The sequence below is a fragment of the Heteronotia binoei genome, chromosome 12 (genome assembly GCF_032191835.1).
Source record: "Heteronotia binoei isolate CCM8104 ecotype False Entrance Well chromosome 12, APGP_CSIRO_Hbin_v1, whole genome shotgun sequence".
NCBI classification, from domain to species: Eukaryota; Metazoa; Chordata; class Lepidosauria; order Squamata; family Gekkonidae; genus Heteronotia; species Heteronotia binoei.
The window spans coordinates 70,230,115-70,250,736 of NC_083234.1; the positions used below are offsets into that span (position 1 = coordinate 70,230,115).

The 20,622-nt window shown below is 47.4% G+C and overlaps 1 protein-coding gene across 1 annotated transcript in view; it reads left to right on the top strand.

Moving 5' to 3' along the window:
- Window positions 1-20,622, top strand: part of ENG (endoglin) — a 93,249-nt gene that overhangs the window by 58,332 nt on the left and 14,295 nt on the right. Inside the window, exons 5-12 of the mRNA XM_060250635.1 lie at window positions 2,711-2,882; window positions 4,813-4,978; window positions 7,252-7,393; window positions 10,463-10,637; window positions 11,589-11,740; window positions 13,159-13,299; window positions 15,501-15,536; window positions 18,130-18,240. Of these exons, the coding sequence (XP_060106618.1) occupies window positions 2,711-2,882; window positions 4,813-4,978; window positions 7,252-7,393; window positions 10,463-10,637; window positions 11,589-11,740; window positions 13,159-13,299; window positions 15,501-15,536; window positions 18,130-18,240 (1,095 nt within the window). The remainder of the gene's footprint in view (window positions 1-2,710; window positions 2,883-4,812; window positions 4,979-7,251; window positions 7,394-10,462; window positions 10,638-11,588; window positions 11,741-13,158; window positions 13,300-15,500; window positions 15,537-18,129; window positions 18,241-20,622) is intronic.

Here is a 20,622-nt window from a genome sequence, read left to right on the forward strand (position 1 = left end):
CGTCCTCAGCGGGCCGCATCTGGCCCGCGGGCCGTAGGTTGAGGACCCCTGGATTAGAGTCTAATGAAGAGAGCTTTGCCTCTCAAAAGTTGGTATCTTAAGGTGCTACTACTGGACTCGGATCTAATGTAAAAAGTGTATATTTGTCTGGGGGGGGGTACTTCAGTGGGTGGGGATAAATCAAGGTGGATTTTTAAAACGATATTGATTCCCACCTCATCCGCATTATCTTACGGAGCAGAAATATTTATTTTATAGCCAAAAGCCATCACAATGGAAAATTAAGAACATGATGATTAAAAAGGTCAAACAAAACTCAAAACATCATCAAAAAATCCGATAAAGAAGCAAGTAATATTAAATTACAGAAATACAATTACTAATAGACTCAACCATAAAAGACCTCATTAGTCACAGGTATTGGTATACAGTAGAGTTATAAACACCTAAGAGGAAACCAGTTAAGATTTATTTACTGAGTTGCAGTCTTGGCCCTGATTCTTTTTTTGCAGCCAGGGTGAAAAGTGAAGCTCTCTAAGTAAATAACGGGTCAGTATAAGATAGTAAAAAAAACCCAGCTTATCCATCCCCATTATCGTTCTCCTCGAGAATGTGTGGGTTGGTATCCGTGGGTCAGTATATTTTCAATTAATCAATACAACATTTGCATCGTCATTAATGAAGCAGATTTGTTTTAATTCCAGATGTTTCAAGTTTCCAAAACTGACTGACATCACGCTATATGTATCATCTTTAACAAAGCGGATTAATTCCTCACACACACCATTTTTTTTTTTTCAAATTTCCAAAAACTGACTAATGCTCTTTATAACACTGCATCATCCTTAACAAGGCGGTCTAAAATTTCCTCCTCGGCTTTTAAAGCTTCCGAAATCTTTCAGTTTAAGAGAATTCTGTAACCTTTGTGGCTCAATCCAACCAATTGCCGTATTTACCCTGTTTAATTTTCGAAGTATCTTTGTTTCCAACAATATTGAATTAATTTCAGAATAGCATCTGGTATGATACGCAAACCATTAAAACAGCGTGAAGAGAGGATCATTAAGAAGACAGTAATCTAACTCTTAAGCCATTTATTGGAGAACAAAACATTTCCTTTCGTGATTTTGTAGCCTTCGTATGCATTAAAATCCAGTGAGCGTCCCAAGAGCTTAGAGTCTCAGGTCCAACGTTGTGTACGTTACAGACATATGACCACCACTTTGGATTGGAAGTGCTGCTAAAATGCCATTCTTGGAACTCAGTTCCCTGGCAGTTTCCAAAATTTAACTGATGTTACTTTTCCTAACACTGGAGGCCCCAGTCCACTCCTTCAAAGAAGTCCTTTGAGCCCTGCCTTCCCTGCTTGTTGACGCCTTGCCTTTTTCCCCCATTCCAAAGCAGGCAACAATAGGTCTTAAAATGGCTTTGATCATGGCCTGAGATTAGCTGTCACCTTCTTTCTGACCTCTCTCTCTCTGTCTGTCTGTCCTTCTTTCCATACCGAAAAGGTTATGGGGGGGGGGGCAGGACGGGCAGGGAGAGAGCTGTCCTTCCTTTTCCAGAATTTGTGAGGCAGAAGGTGTAAAAATAAATGTGAAAGCCTAAGAAGTGGCAGAAGAAGCTACGTGTCCAAGCATTCTCTTTGTTGTGCCAATAACCATTTCCCGTTTCAGTCTTGGATGCATGTGGAACCCTTCAGCTGTACTCCTTGCCTGTCAGCACGGAGAGACAGGGAAGGGCCCGGTTATGGATGAAATATGGCGGGGTAGGTCTAGTGCCAAGGCACACCCTGACCTCTGCCTTAAATGGAGGAATACCTCCTCCCTCTGTTCCATGTACTGCAGATAGATCTTATCCCCCTACTGGGCATTTTTCTTGTTTGGTGGCAGGGCTGGCTCGCCCACTAGGCAAACTAGGCAGTTGCTTAGGGGGCCGGGAGGGGGAGCGCTGAATTGGGCTCCTCCCCCTCCTGGTGCCCAAGACAATTGCCTAAATTTGCCTCTCCCCCCCCCCCGCTGCTGCTGCTGTCACCAGCCCCCTCCCTTCCCTTCCGCCATGCTCCAGTCCCCCCCCCCCCCCCGAGGAGCATGCCTCAATGAGGCTGGGCCCTACCGGCTTCAAGGCAGCCAGCATCTGAACATTTTTTGAAGAGAGAGCTGGAGGAGACTTCGCTCCCCCCTCCCTTCCGGTTTGATTCAACAGGGCTCTTATGTTTTTAAAGATACAATATAGAAAAGATACCTGTACATATAAAACTAAAATGTCACAGAAAAAAAGGCTCAGATAGATCATTCCAGACTCACTACTTTTCTACGTCTAGGGATTTTTTGGACTTGGAGGAACATTTGGTTTTATTAATTTTCTGTCATGGCAATCTGAAGTGATACAGGTCAGGCAGAGGTTGGTGAGAAGTTGTGGTATCTAGGGTTGCCAGGTCTGTGTTGGAAAATACTTGGAGAGTTTGAGGGTGCATCCGGGAGAGGGCGGGGTTTGGGGAGGGAAGAACCTCAGCATGGTTCAATGCTGTAGAGTCCACCCTTCAAAGCAGCCATTTTCTCCAGGGGAGTTGATCTCTGCCAGCTGGAGATCAGTGGTAAAAGCAGGAGATCTCCAGGCCACACCTGGAGGCTGGCAACCCTTGCTCGTGTCTCATCACCAGACTGGGCTGCTTCATCCCTTATGATGCTGCTCTGCCTTTCTTTTCTAGAACCGTGAAAACGTCTTGCTTAGGATGAACAACAGAGAAACCAACACAACCGAACTTCCTTCCTTTGCCAATGGCGAGGAGCTCTTGAAGTGGGCCAAATTAAAGTACGGGGGTGTTTCTTCCTTTGCCAATGTAGGAAGCCCGCAGCAGATCCACTTTCAAGTAGGCAAAGGTGAGTCCCATTACGATCTTGATTAAAGCATAACAGGATCCCTTCCTTATACCGCCCGGAGGAAATGTGTGATTGATGTGTTTTTAAAATTCATTTCTACTCTACCTTTGAAATGCCTTTGTTATATTTATTGTTATGGGCTGTTCTCTTTCATATGCTATTTTGAGCCATTTCTCATCGGAAAGCTGGCCCAAGAATAGACAATTTATTATGTATTTGATAAATATAGTTCTTGGTAGACTCTGGAGAAAATTGTTGGATGCCACTTACAGCAATCCAAAACAAACCCCCCGGTAGAATTAAAATTAAGCAAAACAGCAACAGTGAAAGCGCTAATGAAAAATACAAAGGAGCGGACATACAGGACCAGTATAAAATGATAAAAAGCCGATCAGTCACTAGCAAGTCACCAATCAAACTAGCATGAGAAAGGCACCTATAAGGAGCAGCCTGGAGCTAAACCATAAAGGCAATAGGAAGCAATATCAAAAATCTGTAACGAATGGAACAAGTTCAATAGGACAGGGAGGGATGGTGGCTCAGTGGTTGAACATCTGCTTGGTAAGCAGAAGGTCCCAGGTTCAATCCCTGGCATCTCCAAAAAAGGGTCCAGGCAAGTAGGCGTGAAAGACCTCAGCTTGAGACCCCGGAGAGCCGCTGCCAGTCTTAGTAGACAATACTGACTTTGATGGACCAAGGGTCTGATTCATATGTCCATATGACAAAGGCAGCTTCATATGGCAGCTTCATAAGGCAGCTTCATATGTCCATATGACAAAAGAGCAGGTAAAGCTTGAAAACACAAGTCAACCCAGAAGAGAAATAGAATTAAAAGTCAACCGGGGTTGTCTTTTCTTTTGTGTCGATGGACAAAGCTTTTGGAAATGGTGGTCCACAAATCCATGGCTGAGCTTGCTAGCCAACCGGAATCTGTGGACACCGCTGCGCTTGGCCTCTTGGAATGGTTCCTCTTGCTGCTTCTTGCAACTTAGCAGGATTAGATTGATTTGTTATTTTAAAAGTAATATCGAATGTTCTCTGTGCTTCCCCTCTTGAAGCTGTCTATGCTTGCAGCCACCACCACCTCCCGTGGCAGTGAATTCCATGCGTTAATCACCCTTTGGATGAAGAAGTACTTCCTTTTATCAGTTCTAACCCGACCGCTCAGCAATTTCAGTGAATGTCCATGTGTTCTTGTATTGTGAGAAAGAGAGAAAAGGACTTCTTTCTCTGCCTTCTCTATCCCATTCTAAGTTCTTACTTATTAGTCTTCCCTTCCCCTAAACCTGAGATGAAGCCGCTGTCTTCCTGTTGACTTGGCAAGTGATCATCATTCTAAATGATTGGCATTCTGTAAAGGCTACAAGATCTAAACTATCCCTTATTCTCTCGCTTATAACAGCAGCCAAGAATATAATAGCCCTGAATTGGAAATCTAAGCTCAATCTGTCCATAGATAATTGGATCCTCAAAATTTGGGACTTCATCACGATGGAGAAAATCACAGCCGATATTGACACCATAGACCCGATAAAGGCAGCTAATGATTTCTATGCAAAGTGGTATCCAATTCTGGATAGGATAGAGGTTGACACCACTCTTTCTTCTTCACTTAACCAACGGGTTATCCACGAGAGCATTCTTTTCTTGTGAACACTCTATAGCTGTACAACTCTATTTTATATAACAGTATGTATGTGTAATGAAAATCAAGGCATTACTGCATCAATGTTATTCTCTGTATACAAACAATATATTTAAATAAAAGTTGTTCTGGATTCAGACTCGGCAAGTGGGGAAGTTTCTCTTTGCGCTTCTGTTCCTGATCATCATTCACGATATCCTGCTTAGCCCAGCCTGACCTGATCAGAAATAGAGCCCTTGTGTGTGAGCGTCCAGAAAAGGTGGATTGTCTTTCTGTGTTCTTCAGAGATCGGTACTTCCAAGGACTGCATCTCAGAGACGGATTTCGATGCTGGGCAGTACCTGGAGATGGATGTCATCTCCTCAGAGGTCAAAAGCTGTCCTCAACCCAGCAAGCACCCCAGGAAAGAAGCACATATCGTGTGGCTCCAGCAGGACCACCAGGACTCTGGGTAATTTTAAATTTTTTAAATTTTTTATTTCTATCCCGCCCTCCCCGCCGAAGCAGGCTCAGGGCGGCTCACAACATAAAATGCATTGTACATCAATTATACTTATAAAAACATGGTTAAAACAAATTATAGATTATTAAAATTTAACATTTAACAATGTGGCGTTATAAACATTAGAACTTCAGTGGGATTCAGTAACTAAAAGCATTTCCAGCAGCATTTCCTAGCTTTGTCACTAGTTGAAGGCCATCTTGAAAAGGTGGGTCTTACAGGCCCTACGGAATTGATCTAAGCATCATAGGGCCCGCAGGTTATGCATGTGTAAAACGCCATGGGGTGTGTTCTCTCTAAAATGAGTTAGCGTGAGCTAGCTCACAGATTTTTAGCCTCCAGCTCACACATTTTTGTCTTAGCTCCGGAAAAAATGGCCCCAGAGCACAATAATTTATGCAGTAGCTCACAACTTCAATGCTAGTAGCTCACAACTTTAATAACAATAGCTCACAAAGGTGCATTTTTGCTCACAAGACTCTGCAGCTTAGGGGGAACATCGATTGCAGCAGTCATCTGGCAATCCTGTAGGATTTTCAAGGCAAGAGATCAATTGAGGTGGTTTGCATGGCCTGTCTTTGCATAGCATCCCTGGAATTCCTTTATGGTCTCCCATCAAAGTCTTAGCCAGGGCTGAACCTGCTTAACTTCCAAGATCAAGTGAGGTCAGGCTAGCCTTGGCCATCCAGCTCAGGGTAGTTTGGGGGTCATTAAGTTTAAACATGCTTAAGCTCATTTATTTCAATGAGCTTAAGATATCTAATTCATTGCTGGATTGTTCCTTAGTGTACGTAGGGGTGCACGCGCACACGTAAGTACAGGCATGTGAATGTTAAGGCACCACATAGTGCATAGTTTCAGGAACAGCTATGGATTTTTCCCAGTTGTGGTTTTTCCAAACCCTATTTCATCTAAAGGACAAGCACTCTTTTTTTCCCCCTGTTAAATCTGGTTAAATGAATACAGGTTGTTGTAGGTTTTCCGGGCAGTGTGGCCGTGGTCTTGGCATTGTGAGACCTGACGTTTCGCCAGCAACTGTGACTGGCATCCTCAGAGGTGTAACCCAGTTTTCTGGGTTACACCTCTGGACCCAGCCCACATAAGACTAAAGTCAGCAGATCTCTGGTCATACCGTGCCTGGCACAATGCTCATGATAGACAGAGGTTAAGTAGTAGTTTGGATAGTATGGCTGATGCTCTCAGTTTGTGTTCGTCTAGGAGACCATAACCCCGAGTGGAATCTGTGTGAGAGGTACATGGGCTGTTAATAGGGTTGCCAAGTCCAATTCAAGAAATATCTGGGGACTTTGGGGGTGGAGCCAGGAGACATCGGGGCCGAGCAAGGAACAAGGGTGTGACAAGCATAACACCAAGGGAGTTCTGGCCATCAAATTTAAAGGGACGGCACACCTTTATAAATGTCTTCCTTCCATAGGAAATAATGAAGGATAGGGGCACCTTCTTTTGGGGCTCATAGAATTGGACCCCATGGTCCAATCGTTTTGAAACTTGGGGGATACTTTGGGGAGAGTCACTAGATACTACACTGAAAATTTGGTGCCTCTACCTCAAACAACAGCTCCCCCAGAGCCCCCAAAACCTCCAGATCAATTCCCCATTATACCCTATGAGAATCGATCTCCACATAGAGAATAATGAAGTGCTCAGAAGACTCCCCCCGCCCATTTCTGGCGACTCTGAAGGGGGATTGGCCTCTCTACTCACGAGTTGCTGCCAACTTCTTCAAAGTAACACAGATACACCATCCCAAGAGGAAGCCTTTCAATCAGCGACTGAAGCCTCCGGAGGTAGAAACGCACATGGTCCTCTGGGGGCAGAGCTTCCCCCCCCCCCCGGCCAGACTCCCCGAGGAGACGCCACACGGCAGCCGGAGAGGACGCAAGGACTACGAGTCCCAGCATGCACCTCGTGAAGGGAGGCCGGACTGGAGCGAATAGCAGGCCGGCGGTGGGCGGGTCTTTGTGACCCGGAGGAAAGGAGGAGCCTGAAGCCTGCGAGGGAGGCAGGCAGGGAAAGAGACACGGCGCCGTCCCTCCCCCCCCCCCGCTTCCGGATTTTTGGAGAGCGGGGGAGGAGGCCGCTAATTTGGGAGTCCCCCGGCAGGGCGGTGGGGGGGGGGGGCATTGGGAAGCCTAGCTGTTAAAAGGAAATTGCAGGCCTAATCATGCTCTTGCCGTTCATCTTGGATTTTATTTTTTCAGCATGCAGGCCGTGGAGCTGAACATGAATGTGACTTGCGACAAAGGAGACCCTTTTAAGGAGCTCAATGTGGTACTGGTGCTTAAAAGCCAGCACAACCTGCTGTGGAACATCGGTTCAACGACCCACTCTACGCAGTTCTTGGTAAGGCTGGCTCAGAACCACCACAATGGGAGTTGCTGGAGTTGCACACTTAGGGTTACCAACTCTGGGTTGGGAAACACCTGGAGATCTTGGGAGGAAAGCCTGGGGAGGGTGGGAGACGAGAGACCTCAGCAGGGCACCATGCCTAAGAATCCACCCCCCATTTGCTCCACGGAAACTGATCGTGGTCATCTGAAGATCAACTTTAATAGTGGGAGATTTTCAGCTACCGTCCGGACATGAGGAACCCTACTTAGAATCATAGAATAGAATCATGGAGTTGGAAGGTTCCCCCAGAGTCCTAGTCCAACCCAGTGGCGTCACTGGGGTGGGTTGCACCCTGGGGCCAAGTGCGTGGGTTGCACCCTGGGGCCAAGTCGGTTGCACCCTGGGGCCAAGTGTGCCGGACTCGGAGGGAAGAGCAGCAGTCCTCGTGCGCTGCCCAGAGGTGCTAAATCCCTCGCGTTCGAACAAAGGAAGCCTCCGCCTGGAGAAGCCGAAAGATTTGGGGACGGTAACCGTCCCGAAACTTGAGGAGAGGCGCTGCTCGTCCTGCAAACTACTTCTTCCATCAGTCCGTCCCTCCCAAGGCGCTGGCGGCGGCGCGGGCTTGTGCAAGACCAGTTGCTAGCCGAGAGCGGCGGCTGGGGGAGCTCAGCGCACCTGGCGAGAACCAGCGAGAAAGAAGCCCGCTTCGGGTCCTCGTCGCCTGCCCCCTCCTCCCCCGCCGCCAGCAGCAGCGCCTGCGGTGCGGAGTCTTCAGCACTGGCGCTCATGCGCACTGCCGGCAATGCTCCTGCGCTACCCCTCACCCGCTCCTCCTCTTGCTGCTGCGAGCGCGGCCGATGCCGCCTGTTTTCCTCCTGCGTGAGGGACTCCCTCGCTCTCTGCCTGCCTGCCCCCTTCCCTTCCCTCCTGCGCCCCGCGCGTCTAAAGCCTCCTTTCCCTCGCTGGTTGGCTCGCAACGTCCTCCCTTCCCTGGTTTGCCTGCTCGCCCTCTGATGCCTGCCTGCGGAGAGCTGCGCTTTCCTCTTCCCTCCCGGCCTTCTCTCGCTTCGCCACTGCCTTGAAAGAGCCTCCCCGGGTCTCCCGCCAATAAAGACTGTGATTGCTTGCCGCCTGCTGCCTTCAAAGAGCCCTAGGGGGCCAATGAGAATGCTCTAGGGGGGGGGCAATGGCCCCCTTGGCCCTGCCCTAGTGACGCCTCTGGTCCAACCCCCTGCACAATGCAGGGAATTCACAAATTCCTTCCTCTAAATTCACAGGATATAGTATGACTTATAGTATGACACAGGGAAGCAGGGAGAGAGAAGGCTGGGAAGAACACTGTCTTTGCAGCTGGGCCAGAATTGGGGCTGCCTTTCTGGGCTCCAGCCTAATGTACTTCATTGGCTTATATTTGTGATTGCAAATCCTCCCCACCCCCCACCCCCAAAAATATGCTTTTTGTGCATTCACTCACAGGGTCTGTTTAGATATAACACCAAACTGTGGTTTGCTCTAACTTTGGTTATTTATAGAGAAATGAAACCAGTGCTTCTCGAGGCAAACCAGGGTTTAAGTAATTGACCGTTTTCGCACACAGCTTACCTCGCAGTCACAATTCTGTTCCCTCTGCAGCGTCTGTCGGATTTCCCAGCATCTGCGCCAGAGTTACGGGAAGTGCCGCGGCTTTTGCTTAGCTTAGCAAACATAAACTGGGTTTTAACGGTTTACGTTTGCTACGCAAAAGCTGCGGCATTTCCTGTAACTTTGGCACAGATGGTGGGAAATCCAACCAGACGCTGCGGAGGGAACAGGATTGTGGCTGCGAGGTGAGCTGTGTGCGAAAACAGTTATTGTCTGAGAGCTGACTCCTGGTTTTAGAGTCAGCTCATAGACCAGGGGTGGCCAACGGTAGCTCTCCAGATGTTTTTTTACCTACAACTCCCATCAGCCTCAGCCAGCATGGCCAATGGCTCGGGCTGATGGGAGTTGTAGGCAAAAAACATCTGGAGAGCTACTGTTGGCCACCCCATCATAGACCATTACTTAAACCCTGGTTTACCTCAAGAAGCGTTGTCTTCTTGAAATTTTCCCTACAAAGACTGAAAACAGCCAGGATTCAGTGGGGGAGGGTTGTTTTTTGCTAATTGTGTCTTAAAAACAACTGGAGCTACTTTTTCATAGCTCTTTTGGAAATGAAACATGAGAACATATTTTCACAGAACAAAGTCGGAGTCCAAGAGGCACCTTTAAGACCAACAAAGTTCTGGATGGCTTGCTGTCAGGGGGTGTGACCTAATATGCAAATGAGTTCCTGCTGGGCTTTATCTACACAAAAAGCCCTGCGCGAAACAATGGTGCTGTCAGGGGGTGTGGCCTAATATGCAAATCAGTTCCTGCTGGGCTTTTCTTTACAAAAAAAGCCCAGCAGGAACTGATTTGCATATTAGGCCACTCCCCCTGACAGCACCATTGTTACAAAAAAAAAAGCCCTGATTCTGGGGTATTAGCCAAACTTTGTTCTGTTGCTTCAGACCAACATGGCTACCCACCTGAATATATTTTTACAAAGATACAGAAAGTATGCACACAAAAGCTTATATGCAGAATGTTGGTCTTAAGGGTGCCACTGAACTCAAACCAGGTGTCATCAGGAGATCCATCAGTGGGGCCAGGACACTAGAAGCCCTCTCACTGTGATCCCCACCAAGCACCAAGAATACAGAGCATCACTGCCCCAGACAGAGAGTTAAGAACATAAGAGAAGCCATATTGGATTAGGCCAATGGCCCATCCAGTCCAACACTCTGTGTCACACAGTGGCAAAAAACCCCCAGGTGCCATCAGGAGGTCCGTCAGTGCGGCCAGGACACTAGAAGCCCTCTCACTGTGATCCCCACCAAGCATCAAGAATACAGAGCGTTACCGCCCCAGATAGAGAGTTCCATCAATACCATGTGGCTAATAATCAAAGTTTCAAAGAAGTAGTGTGTCTTCTGCAGGGAAGCAAGAGGGCCGCTTTGATGAGAACCTGTAGATGGCAAAGTCCACCCCTTTAAAACCTCTGCTTCTTCCCTCCGGCAGGTGTCTGGCAAGTACAGCCTAAAACACATGAGCTCTGGGATGATTGATGGCGAAGCCCTCCCTGATAACCAAGAAGGCCTGATCAGAAGGGCCCATGACAGAGGCGTTGATTTCATTGCTTCCTATACAGAGATACCCTCCGCCAACCGCATCACCCTAGAAGTAGTCCGTTGTGGTGAGTCTCTTTGATTGGGGAAATATCCAAAACATATAAAGACAGAAAATTCATCATGACAGAAATCTTCATCATGCCACTGTGGCCACAGAGGAGAAAGAAATGTTAAAAAATATGATGGGAGAAAGGTTTTATGATGACAATTGTGATTCAAGAAGCATTTTAAGGTAGATGGTGAGCTGGTATAATTTAGTCCACCTTCCAGTGATGTCAGGGGGTGTGTGGCAGATGCAAATGAGATGTGCTAATGAGCTCCGGCACCTCTTTTTCCTGCAAAATGACCCCTGCTATCCTCATCCAAATGGATCGCTTGCACAGAGAAGAAAATATCCACCTTGGGTTTATCTATGGATTCTCTCTACATGCTCCCTTTTACGAGTGCATAATGCAGAATCTTCGATCTAGAATTTCAAAAACTAATTAGTGCTGCAAAGACATCTTGCTCCCCTTTGTATTTTGGGATTTCCCCAATTATTGGTCATCTGCCTTCTTATCTATCAACTCTCCGTGTTCCACAATTGTGCAGAGCATTTACTCTTGCCAGATGTAATAGTATCCCATCAGCATTTGTACAGACTTTGTACATGCAACTTCAAACAAGTTGATTTGTTGTTCCATATTCTTCTTTACTGCTCCCAATGTGATACTGTACACCTTAGGTTTCTAGACCCAGTTCTGCTCAATACGACAAGGTGCTCAGATGCTGCAAAGGTATGCCATCTTCCGAATGATTTTTCATCTGAAATAACTGAAAAGGTTGCTTTATTCTTGAGTCTGATCATCAAGGATCGATTGTCCAGTGCATAGCGCCATATGACTGTTTTTGTTATTTCTGTCGCTGTTTGTTTGTTTGTTTATAATCTGATATATGCCAAAAAAGGCTTGTTGAGCTAGTAGCAAATCCTACATAGATTTCCCCGTCTCAAGATGCCTTGTGATGCTCAATTGTAGCAGAACAGCCGACGGAGGTGGTCACAACGCCGCAGGCCAGAATTCATCCACACAGCACAACCAGATTGACCGAAAGCCTGCTGGACACCATGAAGCCGTGGAGGTGCCTTGAGAACACCATCGAAGTTGCCCTGGCCAAGCAATACTTGCGTGTAAGCAGCTTAGCACATGTAGAATTGGGACACAAGCAGAGATAGCCCAGAAGAGATACATGGTTAGGAGGAGCCTGTTTGGTGTAATGGTTAAGTGTGCAGACTCTTATCTGGGAGAACCGGGTTTGATTCCCCACTCCTTCACATGCAACTGCTAGAGTGACCTTGGGTCAGTCATAACTCTGTCAGAGCTGTTCTGCTCAAGAGCAGTTTCTGTCAGAGCTCTCTCAGCCCCACCTGCCTCATAGGGTAACTGTTGTGGGAGAGGAAGTGAGCCACTCTGAGACTCCTTTGGGTAGTGAAGGGAAGGGTATAAATCTAATTTCTTCTTCTTCCTCCTCCTCCTTCTCTCTCTTTTTTTAAATACTTACTTTGTTTATACCTCCACTTTCTCCCCAGTAGAGACCCAAAGCTGCTTCTTTCATCTTCTCAATTTTTTCCTCAGAGCAGCCACCCTGTGAGGTAGGTGAGGCTGCGAATGTGTGACTGGCCTAAAGCCATCCAGCAGTCTTCCGTGGCAGAATTAATTAATTACTTATCATACGGTGTATAAAATAGCCAGGAGATCCTAAGATTGTCTGGCAACTGTAAGTTCTCGCTCTTTTAGAGTTACACACTGTTAGGTGATGAGCTAGACTTGTTTTTTGGGGGTGAGAGAGCTCCGAGAGAAATGTGATAGACCCAAGGTCACCTAGCTGGCTTCATGTGGAGGAGTGGGGAATCAAACCCGGCTCTCCAGATCAGAGTCTGCTGCTCTTAACCACTACACCACGCCGGATCTCCATGGTAGAGTGGAGATTTGGACTAGGGATTCCAGCTCCAGGTTGAGAAATACCTTCAGGTTTGGGTGGGTGGAGTCTGAAGTAGGTGGGGTTTGGGGAGGGAATTCAATGAGGTATGATGCCATAGAGTTCGCCTTTCAAAGTGGCCATTTTCTCCAGGTGAACTGATCTCTGTCACCTGAAGATCAGCTAGATCCCAGGAGATCTCCAGCTACCACCTGGAAGCTGGCAACCCTAGGGCTCTACGGAAGTTGGGGTGGCGTGCTTGGGGGTGCCTGTGTCCCCCTCCCCATTTATTCTTACAACCACCTGGTGATTAGGTTAACGGAGATTGATTGGCCTGAAGTCTCCCAGAGTGCTTCACTACCAAGCGGAAATTTGAACCCAGATCTTGACGGAATTAAGGCCAAGGTGAAAAGATGACATTTTTCATGAAGCCCGTTTTTTTGACCCACCCCTATGAGCTAGGCTTTAATAGAAACACAGAATTGGTGGCAGGTATGGCGTACTCTTTTCAGTGCTAGCAGGTCTATATAAATAGGTCCAGAGAGAGGAAGAGAGAGAGATTGTGGTGATATTGGTAGAGGGGAAACATCAGCTCAGATAAGATTTTAATACGTTCGTTTTTTTCTTTAGGTTTTAAAGGATCCCATCACTGCTGTAACTCTCCGGGACCCCCGCTGTGTGGCACAAGATAACGTGACACATTTTGTTCTGAGGAGTCTCTTGGAAGATTGTTTCACACAAGTGGAGCGGGGAATTCACGTCAGGAATGAGGTCAGCACTGCGGCTCATGGGCTTCTGAGGCTGCTAACAGACCGGCACTTTGGACCGACTCAGAGACGCCTCAGAAATTGGCCCAAAAAACCCACACAAAAATGTCTGCCGCCATTCCTCATCCCGTACTCGCCCCGTCCTCCTGCGTCCTGAGAGCAGCTTAAAAAGCTACCACTTCCAAAGTGGTAGCAAATGTTTGAGCCGCACGCCAGTCGCCTCCTTGCTGTCTGGAAGCGGAAGGGCACAACTGAGGTGGCTTGGCGGTGTGTAAGCCCCAAGCCGCTTCTGTCTTTTTTCCCCTTAAAAACTGCCAGGAGAGCTTGAGCGCATGAGCACTTAACTTGCAGGGGGGAGAAAAGAGTGGTCCGGCTTCTGAGGTGCCTCTCCATCTGAAAGGGAGGGATGGTGGTTCAGTGGTAGAGTTTCTGCTTGGTAAGCAAAAGGTCCCAGGTTCAATCCCCGGCATCTCTAACTCAAAAGGGTCCAGGCAAAATGGTGTGAAAAACCTCAGCTGGAGACCCTGGAGAGCCGCTGCCAGTTTGAGTAGACAAGACTGACTTTGATGGACCCAAGAGGTTCTGATTCAGTATAAAGCAGCTCCATATGTTCAACGCCCAAAGCTGACTCCAGGACGGGATGGGGCCACCTCCCGGGGAAGCATGTGGAGGCTTCGGAACGGCTCTTTTTGATCCGGCCCAATTCAAGATGCCTGCCAACTGCCCCCAAATGCCCGCCTGTCAGTAGCCTAACTGTCCTTCCTATGACTTGTCCCCTTCTGTGAATGTCTTGGGCTCTGGCCGCATCTTACCACCCAGGCTGGCTCCAGGTTTTGGAGATCCTAGGCTGAGCCAGTGGTTCCCCGTGGTCCTCCATTAAGCAGCTCACCCACACCTCATCTGTTTTTCCATTCCTCGGGCAGCAGTGGCAGTTGCTTCTTGGTCATGTAACGCCACCGCCATTAATTCACCCACACAGCAGCAATTCTGCACGGTGCAATTGCCAGTTTTGGGTTGGGAAATCCCTGGAGATTTGGGGGGTGGAGTCTGGGGAGGGTGGGATTTGGGTAGGGGAAGGACTCTAGTGCCACAGAATCCACCATCCAGAGCAGCCATTTTCTCCAGGGGGACTGGAGAATCTGTTGTAATTTGCAAGCCTACCTGGACAATGGCAACCATATCACACAGGCAGGGGTAGAATTCTAGCAGGAGCTCCTTTGCATATTAGGCCACACCCTCCCTGATGTAGCCAATCCTCCAAGATCTTACAAAAAAGAGCCTTGTAAGCTCTTGGAGGATTGGCTACATCGGGGAGGGTTTGGCCTAATATTCAAAGGCGCTCCTGCTAGAATTGCAGCCCTGCACACAGGAATAGAGAGAAGGCCAGTTCTTCCTCAGTGCTTTTTATTGGAGAACATTAGAGGCAGTGCAGGAAGCACCAGGACAGCTAATGACAGCACCGTTTGGCCATGCTGTGCACCTGACTCAGGTGATTACCTGAAGGCTTGTGGTGCGTTCTGCTAGCCCCTCAGCAACTGCGCACTTGCGAGATGCATGGCATCAGCTCTGGTCCTTCTGTTGTCCCCTCCAGGTGCCCTCTGGTAAGAGCACCAGATTCCTCATCCATTCAGGGACGGTCAAGGGTGGTAGCTCGTAGCCTACCAACAAGGCATCACATGAGCCATCACTGTGTACAGCAGGGGTGTCAAACATGTGGCCCGAGGGCCTAAACAGGCCCCCGGAGGGCTCCTATCAGGCCCGCAAGCAACTCACTGTTGTCTGCTTCTTTCTCCCTCTCTTGCGTCCTTCTGCATCACAGCTTGCTTTGCCAGGCTTGCTCAATCGCACAGGAGCTACAGAGCAAAGCTCCTCCCTTGGGGAGGAAGTGGGGGGAGGAGAGCTAGCTTTGCCAGGCTCTCTCAATTGCACAGCAGAACTATGGAGCCAAGCCTCTCTTCCTTCTGTTGGCTGAGGCTCCACCAGCAAGCCGGTGAGGTGGATTAGGCTGAGTGTGTGTGTTTGTCTGTGCCCTTTATAAAGTTTATATCTTCCCTACCTGGCATTGCATTTTATGATACACATGGCCCGGCCCGACAAGGTCAAGATCCGGCCTTCGTAACAAATGAGTTCGACACCCCTGAACAGCATGCATGCACGTATGCCTCAAGGCTCACCTCTGCTGCTTCTTTCTGTTTGTCCCTGCAGCTCATCGTGACCCTGGCTTCTCTGCAGCGAGTCACGGTAAGGAGAAAGAGAGAGACTCACTTCCCACCACAAACTCGTCAACTGTTTGCAATTAAGTTCTCAAAATCTTTTGGCTGTCCCTGGGCTAAAGGAGGCTAGGCTCAACTCCGCCAGAGCAAGAGCCTTCTCGGTTGCGGCCCCAATACTCTGGAACACCCTTCCAGAAGCTATCAGGGCCCTGCGGGATTTATCGCAGTTCCACGGGGCCTGCAAGACTGAGCTGTTTCGGATGACATATGACATCTAATGGGAGAGGGCTGCCTCCACATCTGGATCTCTCGTGCTTTAGTACTAACTGCCTAGGATCTGTACACATTGAGAAAGGAAAATATTATATGATCTGCCTGAAGTAGCACCATTGTTATTTATCTGATTGTTTTAATATTGTTTTGTTTACTGTCTCTTTTATGCTGTTAGTCGCCTTGAGTCTGTATGGGATGGGCGGGATATAAATATAACGTAAATAAATAAGTAAAAATAAATTTTAAATTAAACAAGGTGATGACGCGAAGACAATCGGTCACTCTGACGGATCAGTTAAAAACCTTTTTTCGCGATTCACAGGATACCCTTATTATTAGTCAGCAGATTTTAAAATTATTTTTAATGTTTCGATCTGGATGGGCCAGACTAGCCTGACCTTGTTAGACCTCAGAAGGTAAGCGGGATTGGCCACGATTCATATTTGGATGGGAAATTGCCAAGGAAGTCATGGTATGAAATGCTAGCTGGTCCTCCTTTGAAGTGCTTGCAGGGCCGGCTCGGCCATTAGGCAAACGAGGTGGTTGCCTACAGCGCGGGCAGGGCAGGGCGCTGAATTCGGCCTTCCCCCCCTTCCCTCTAGGCAAATGCATAGTTTGCCTTGCATGGGAAATAGTCTCTTGCATGGGAAATGCATAGTTTGCCTGCTCCCTGGCCTCTTACTCGCTCCCTTCCCCGGTTCTATTTCAGTGCCCAGCGGTGGAGCAGTTTGGTGTAGTGGTAAAAGTCAGCAAATTCGTCTGCTGCATGCCATCGCCTTTCTGTGTGCCTGAACGTGGGAATGCGTAAGCAAGGTGGATTGGTGGTGTGAACTTGCCAATTCGCTCTAGGCACTCACTGGTATTCTTTTTTTTTTAACTGTCTTGAGCGCATATGCGCATGACCACTAAAAATATATAGAAAAAAAAGAAACCCAAACCTCACCAAGGGAATGGTGTGCAAGAGCTGTCTGACCGAGCCAAACGCCTCCAGTGCAAGAAACGGGCAACTCACGCAGGAGCATCTGAATAGGATTCGGCTGCTCCGTTTTTAACCAGCCCGATTTGAGACACTTCTGGTGCACCTGAAGCTGCTGCTCTGGACCCAGCCTATGTTTCTAACGCACATACCCCTCCTGAAAGCAAATAAATGAAGCTACGTTAATGAAGAAAGAAAGCAAACAGGGCAAACGGCTGACTCAAAAAATCCAGAAGGATTGTTTGAGATTCTGTCATTACCCTGATGAAATCTTGGGCCTTGAGATCCATGACTGGCACTTAGTCATAGGGCTGCCAAGTTCCTGGGCCAGTGCGATGACATCATTTGCAGTGATTTCATCATGCCTGCGACATCGCGCGCTGGCCGCTCTAGGAGCTACTGGGAAAACTACGGCTTCCACGGACACTCCAGCAATTTGAGAGGGAAAACTCTATGGTACCTATTGTGCCATAGAGTTTCCCCTCCCAAATTGCTAGAGTGTCTGGAGAAACCATAGAGTTTTCCCGGAAGCTCCTAGAGCGGCCAGCGCGCGATGTCACTTGTGAGCAGCAGCATCACGCCACACACATGAAAACGGTGTAGGCAACCTTACGTAGTCATCACTTAGTGATTAAGTCCAAAGAGGCCATCCAAAGAGAGAACTCCAACTGGCAAAGCACCAGGTTAGGGGCAGAAGAGAGATTTGTAAAAACACGCTGGATGCAGGTGGATATAGATGACAACAATGCTTAGCTCTTCCAGAGTTGTTTTCAGATGGCCTCCCTTGCCAGCGAACTTTCAGAAGGCCTTGCCAGCAATCCTGCTGGTATTTCCAAAGCTGCTAACCTGCAAATCCCATACAATTAATTTCTTAGAACAGCAAGCAAAAGATAAAATAGGCTGTCCTCAGTTACTTCCTAAACAAGAACATTTATCTATGGTAGCTCCGCAATATCTCCGCAGTGTAATTAGCAGTGTTGTGGCAGCAGTGGATAGGAGCCCCATGGCGCAGAATGGCCAGCTGCAGTACTGCAGTCCAAGCTCTGCTCATGACCTGAGTTCGATCCCAGCAGAAGCCGGGTTCAGGTAGCCGGCTCAAGGTTGACTCAGCCTTCCATCCTTCTGAGGTCAGTAAAATGAGTACCCAGCTTGCTGGGGGGGAAGCATAGATGACTGGGGAAGGCAATGGCAAACCACCCGTAAAAAGTCTATCTAGAAAACATCCAGATGTCACGTCACCCCATGGGTTGGCATTGACTTAGAGCTTCCACAGGGGCCTATTTTTACCTTTCAGCAGCGTTGTAAGACAGAGCTCAGTGAATAAGCACCCATCATCATCTGCCATCTTCCTCTGCTTTATGTCCTGCAACAGGTACCATTTAAGTGTGATCTCCCAGAGAAGCTGTCTCTCCAGCTTTATCCTACACCAGAATTCGGATTGCCCTCCACCACTCTGGAAGTCAACAAAGTGGCCTATGTCCAGGTATTGCCTGTCTCTTGCATGGGGAGATGGTTGGGGAGATGGAGACGATGAACACACAGACCAGAGAGCCTGTCGAGAGAAGAGCAAATTGGGATAAGGCCCACCTGTACATTGGAAATCTCACCCTGGCTCTCCTGCCTAGAGACGTGAAGGCCCAGAAAAAAAAACAGAAAAATTCGGAAAAAAAACTAGGGCTTTTCCTGTTTTTTTTTTTCTGAAGCCTTTCTTGTTTTTTTTCCCGAAAAACTGGAAAAATTGAAAAAAAAAGGAAAGGGGGAAAAAATGATTATGGAACGTTTTATTTTAACATGATGTATAAAATATTTTTAAGACAAGGTGTTCAGATATTTTCCAAATCCTAAAAAAAATCTGTCTGGTATCGGATTGTTCTAAATTCTGCTCCTTGAGGACAAGCAAGTCCTAGGTCATGCCCATTCACTGAAACTTAGTCCTACACTCCCTTCTATACACTTCCCCCCTCTTCCATTCTTTTTATGAGAATGAGTTCTTTATTTTTATTTAATACTGTGGAGAGGAAATATGAATAATTGTTACTTCTGGATTTTCAAAAATTGTTTTGTGGAGGTTTTTTTGTCTGTTCCACATAAACTAGTAAACAGTTCAGGAGATTGTTGCTCCGTTGGTTACAAATAAATATTATTTAAAAAGTAAATTCTATTTGTAATAATTGTTTGGAGACACTATATTTTTAATACGCTAGTTGTGATAATTTCATGCCAAATAAAATTGCCCATAGTCATATTTTATGTTCCTAAAGTAACAGAATGACTTTCAATCTGGAAAAAAAAGAGCTAATGTAGCATTTTTTTTCAATTTTTCCAAAAATTTCCTCCCCCCGCCCCCCCCGAAAAAAAACTGGGTTTTTTTCCGAGTTTCAAAATTTCCAGAAATTTTACATCTCTACTCCTGCCTCCAGGTATATAGTGGACCCTCTCTGGCAGGAGCAGTTGTGGCCTGATGGTACCACTATGGACAAGGTTTCAGGTTCAGTTCCTGGCATCTGTAGGATCTCAGATACTAAGAGAAGGCCCTTCTGTTCCTGAGACCTTAGAGAGCCCCTCTAGAGCAGACAGTGCAGAGATGTATGGCCTAGTGTTCGGAGTCAATATGTCAGTTCCATCTATTCACTGATTGTGCAAGACCTCCTAAAATTTAGTTCCTACCTAGGAAACATCCGCAGCTGTGAAAGAACACTTAGGGCGTTTTTACACTGACCTTATTCCGGAGCGACGTCCCTCTTCACCACGCAGCGTCTGCGCGGATTTCGCACTAATTGCTCCGCAGAACCCAGAAGAGCCGCAAAGTCCTGCGGCTTTTGCGTCGCAAATGTAAACTGGTTTTTGGCGGTTTACATTTGCGATGCAAAAGCCGCGGGACTTTGCGGCTCTTCCGGGTTCTGCAGAGCAATTAGTGCGAAATCCGCGCAGACGCTGCACGGTGAAGAGGGACGGAATAAGGTCAGTGCAAAAACGCCCTAACATTCTTTTGAGAGAGTTTCTGACTCCAGCAGTTGTCCCATAAGACCAAGCCATGGTGGCAACACCTATTCAGAGTAATTTGACAGTAAACCCACAACAGTATTAAACACCTTTCTTCCAGATAAGGCCGAGTGAGCCTTAATTATTTGAGCTGTGATTCGCTAGATGCTCTAGAATTTTAAACAGCACTGAGATGAATGTGGTTGTGAAAATGTTGGTTTCTTTTCTCAGTGTCTGAATCTGCCAAATATTCTCAGGGGTTTATGGGAGGTTTCACTTCAGATAAGGTGGTTTTCACTGCCTTTGCTTTGCCCACCTCCTAAATTGTCAGCATTTGGGACTAAGGATGAGCAAATCTCTACAGTGGCAGGCTGGAAGAAGGCAGGCTGAGCTGAAGGTCATACTGTAGCAGGACCAGCTGAGGGAAAGCTTGAGAGTCTTTTTGACTGCTTTTCACATGCACGAGATATTGCACTTTCAATCTGCTTTCAATGCCTTTTGCAGGTGGAGTTTACTGTATGGGTGCATTCACACTACATTAGATAATGTGTTTTGCAACTGGGTTTTCACTGTGTGAGAATAGCAAAAATCCAGTTGCAGAATGCATTATTTAGTGCAGCGTGAATGAAAAAAAATCCACCTGCAAACTGTCACTGAAGTGGAGTGAAGCTGCATTATTCAGCATGTGTGAAAGTGTATGCACCTGCCGGTGTCTCGTGGTTTCCCAGAGCTGTTATTGGAATGTCCCAGCTGAAACTGAAGGGACATATGAACACACATGCAGCTGTCCAACAAAGTCAGTCTTGTCTACTCAGACTGGCAGTGGCTTTCCAGAGTCTCAGGCAGAGGTCTTTCACATCACCTTCAGCCTGGTCTTTTTACT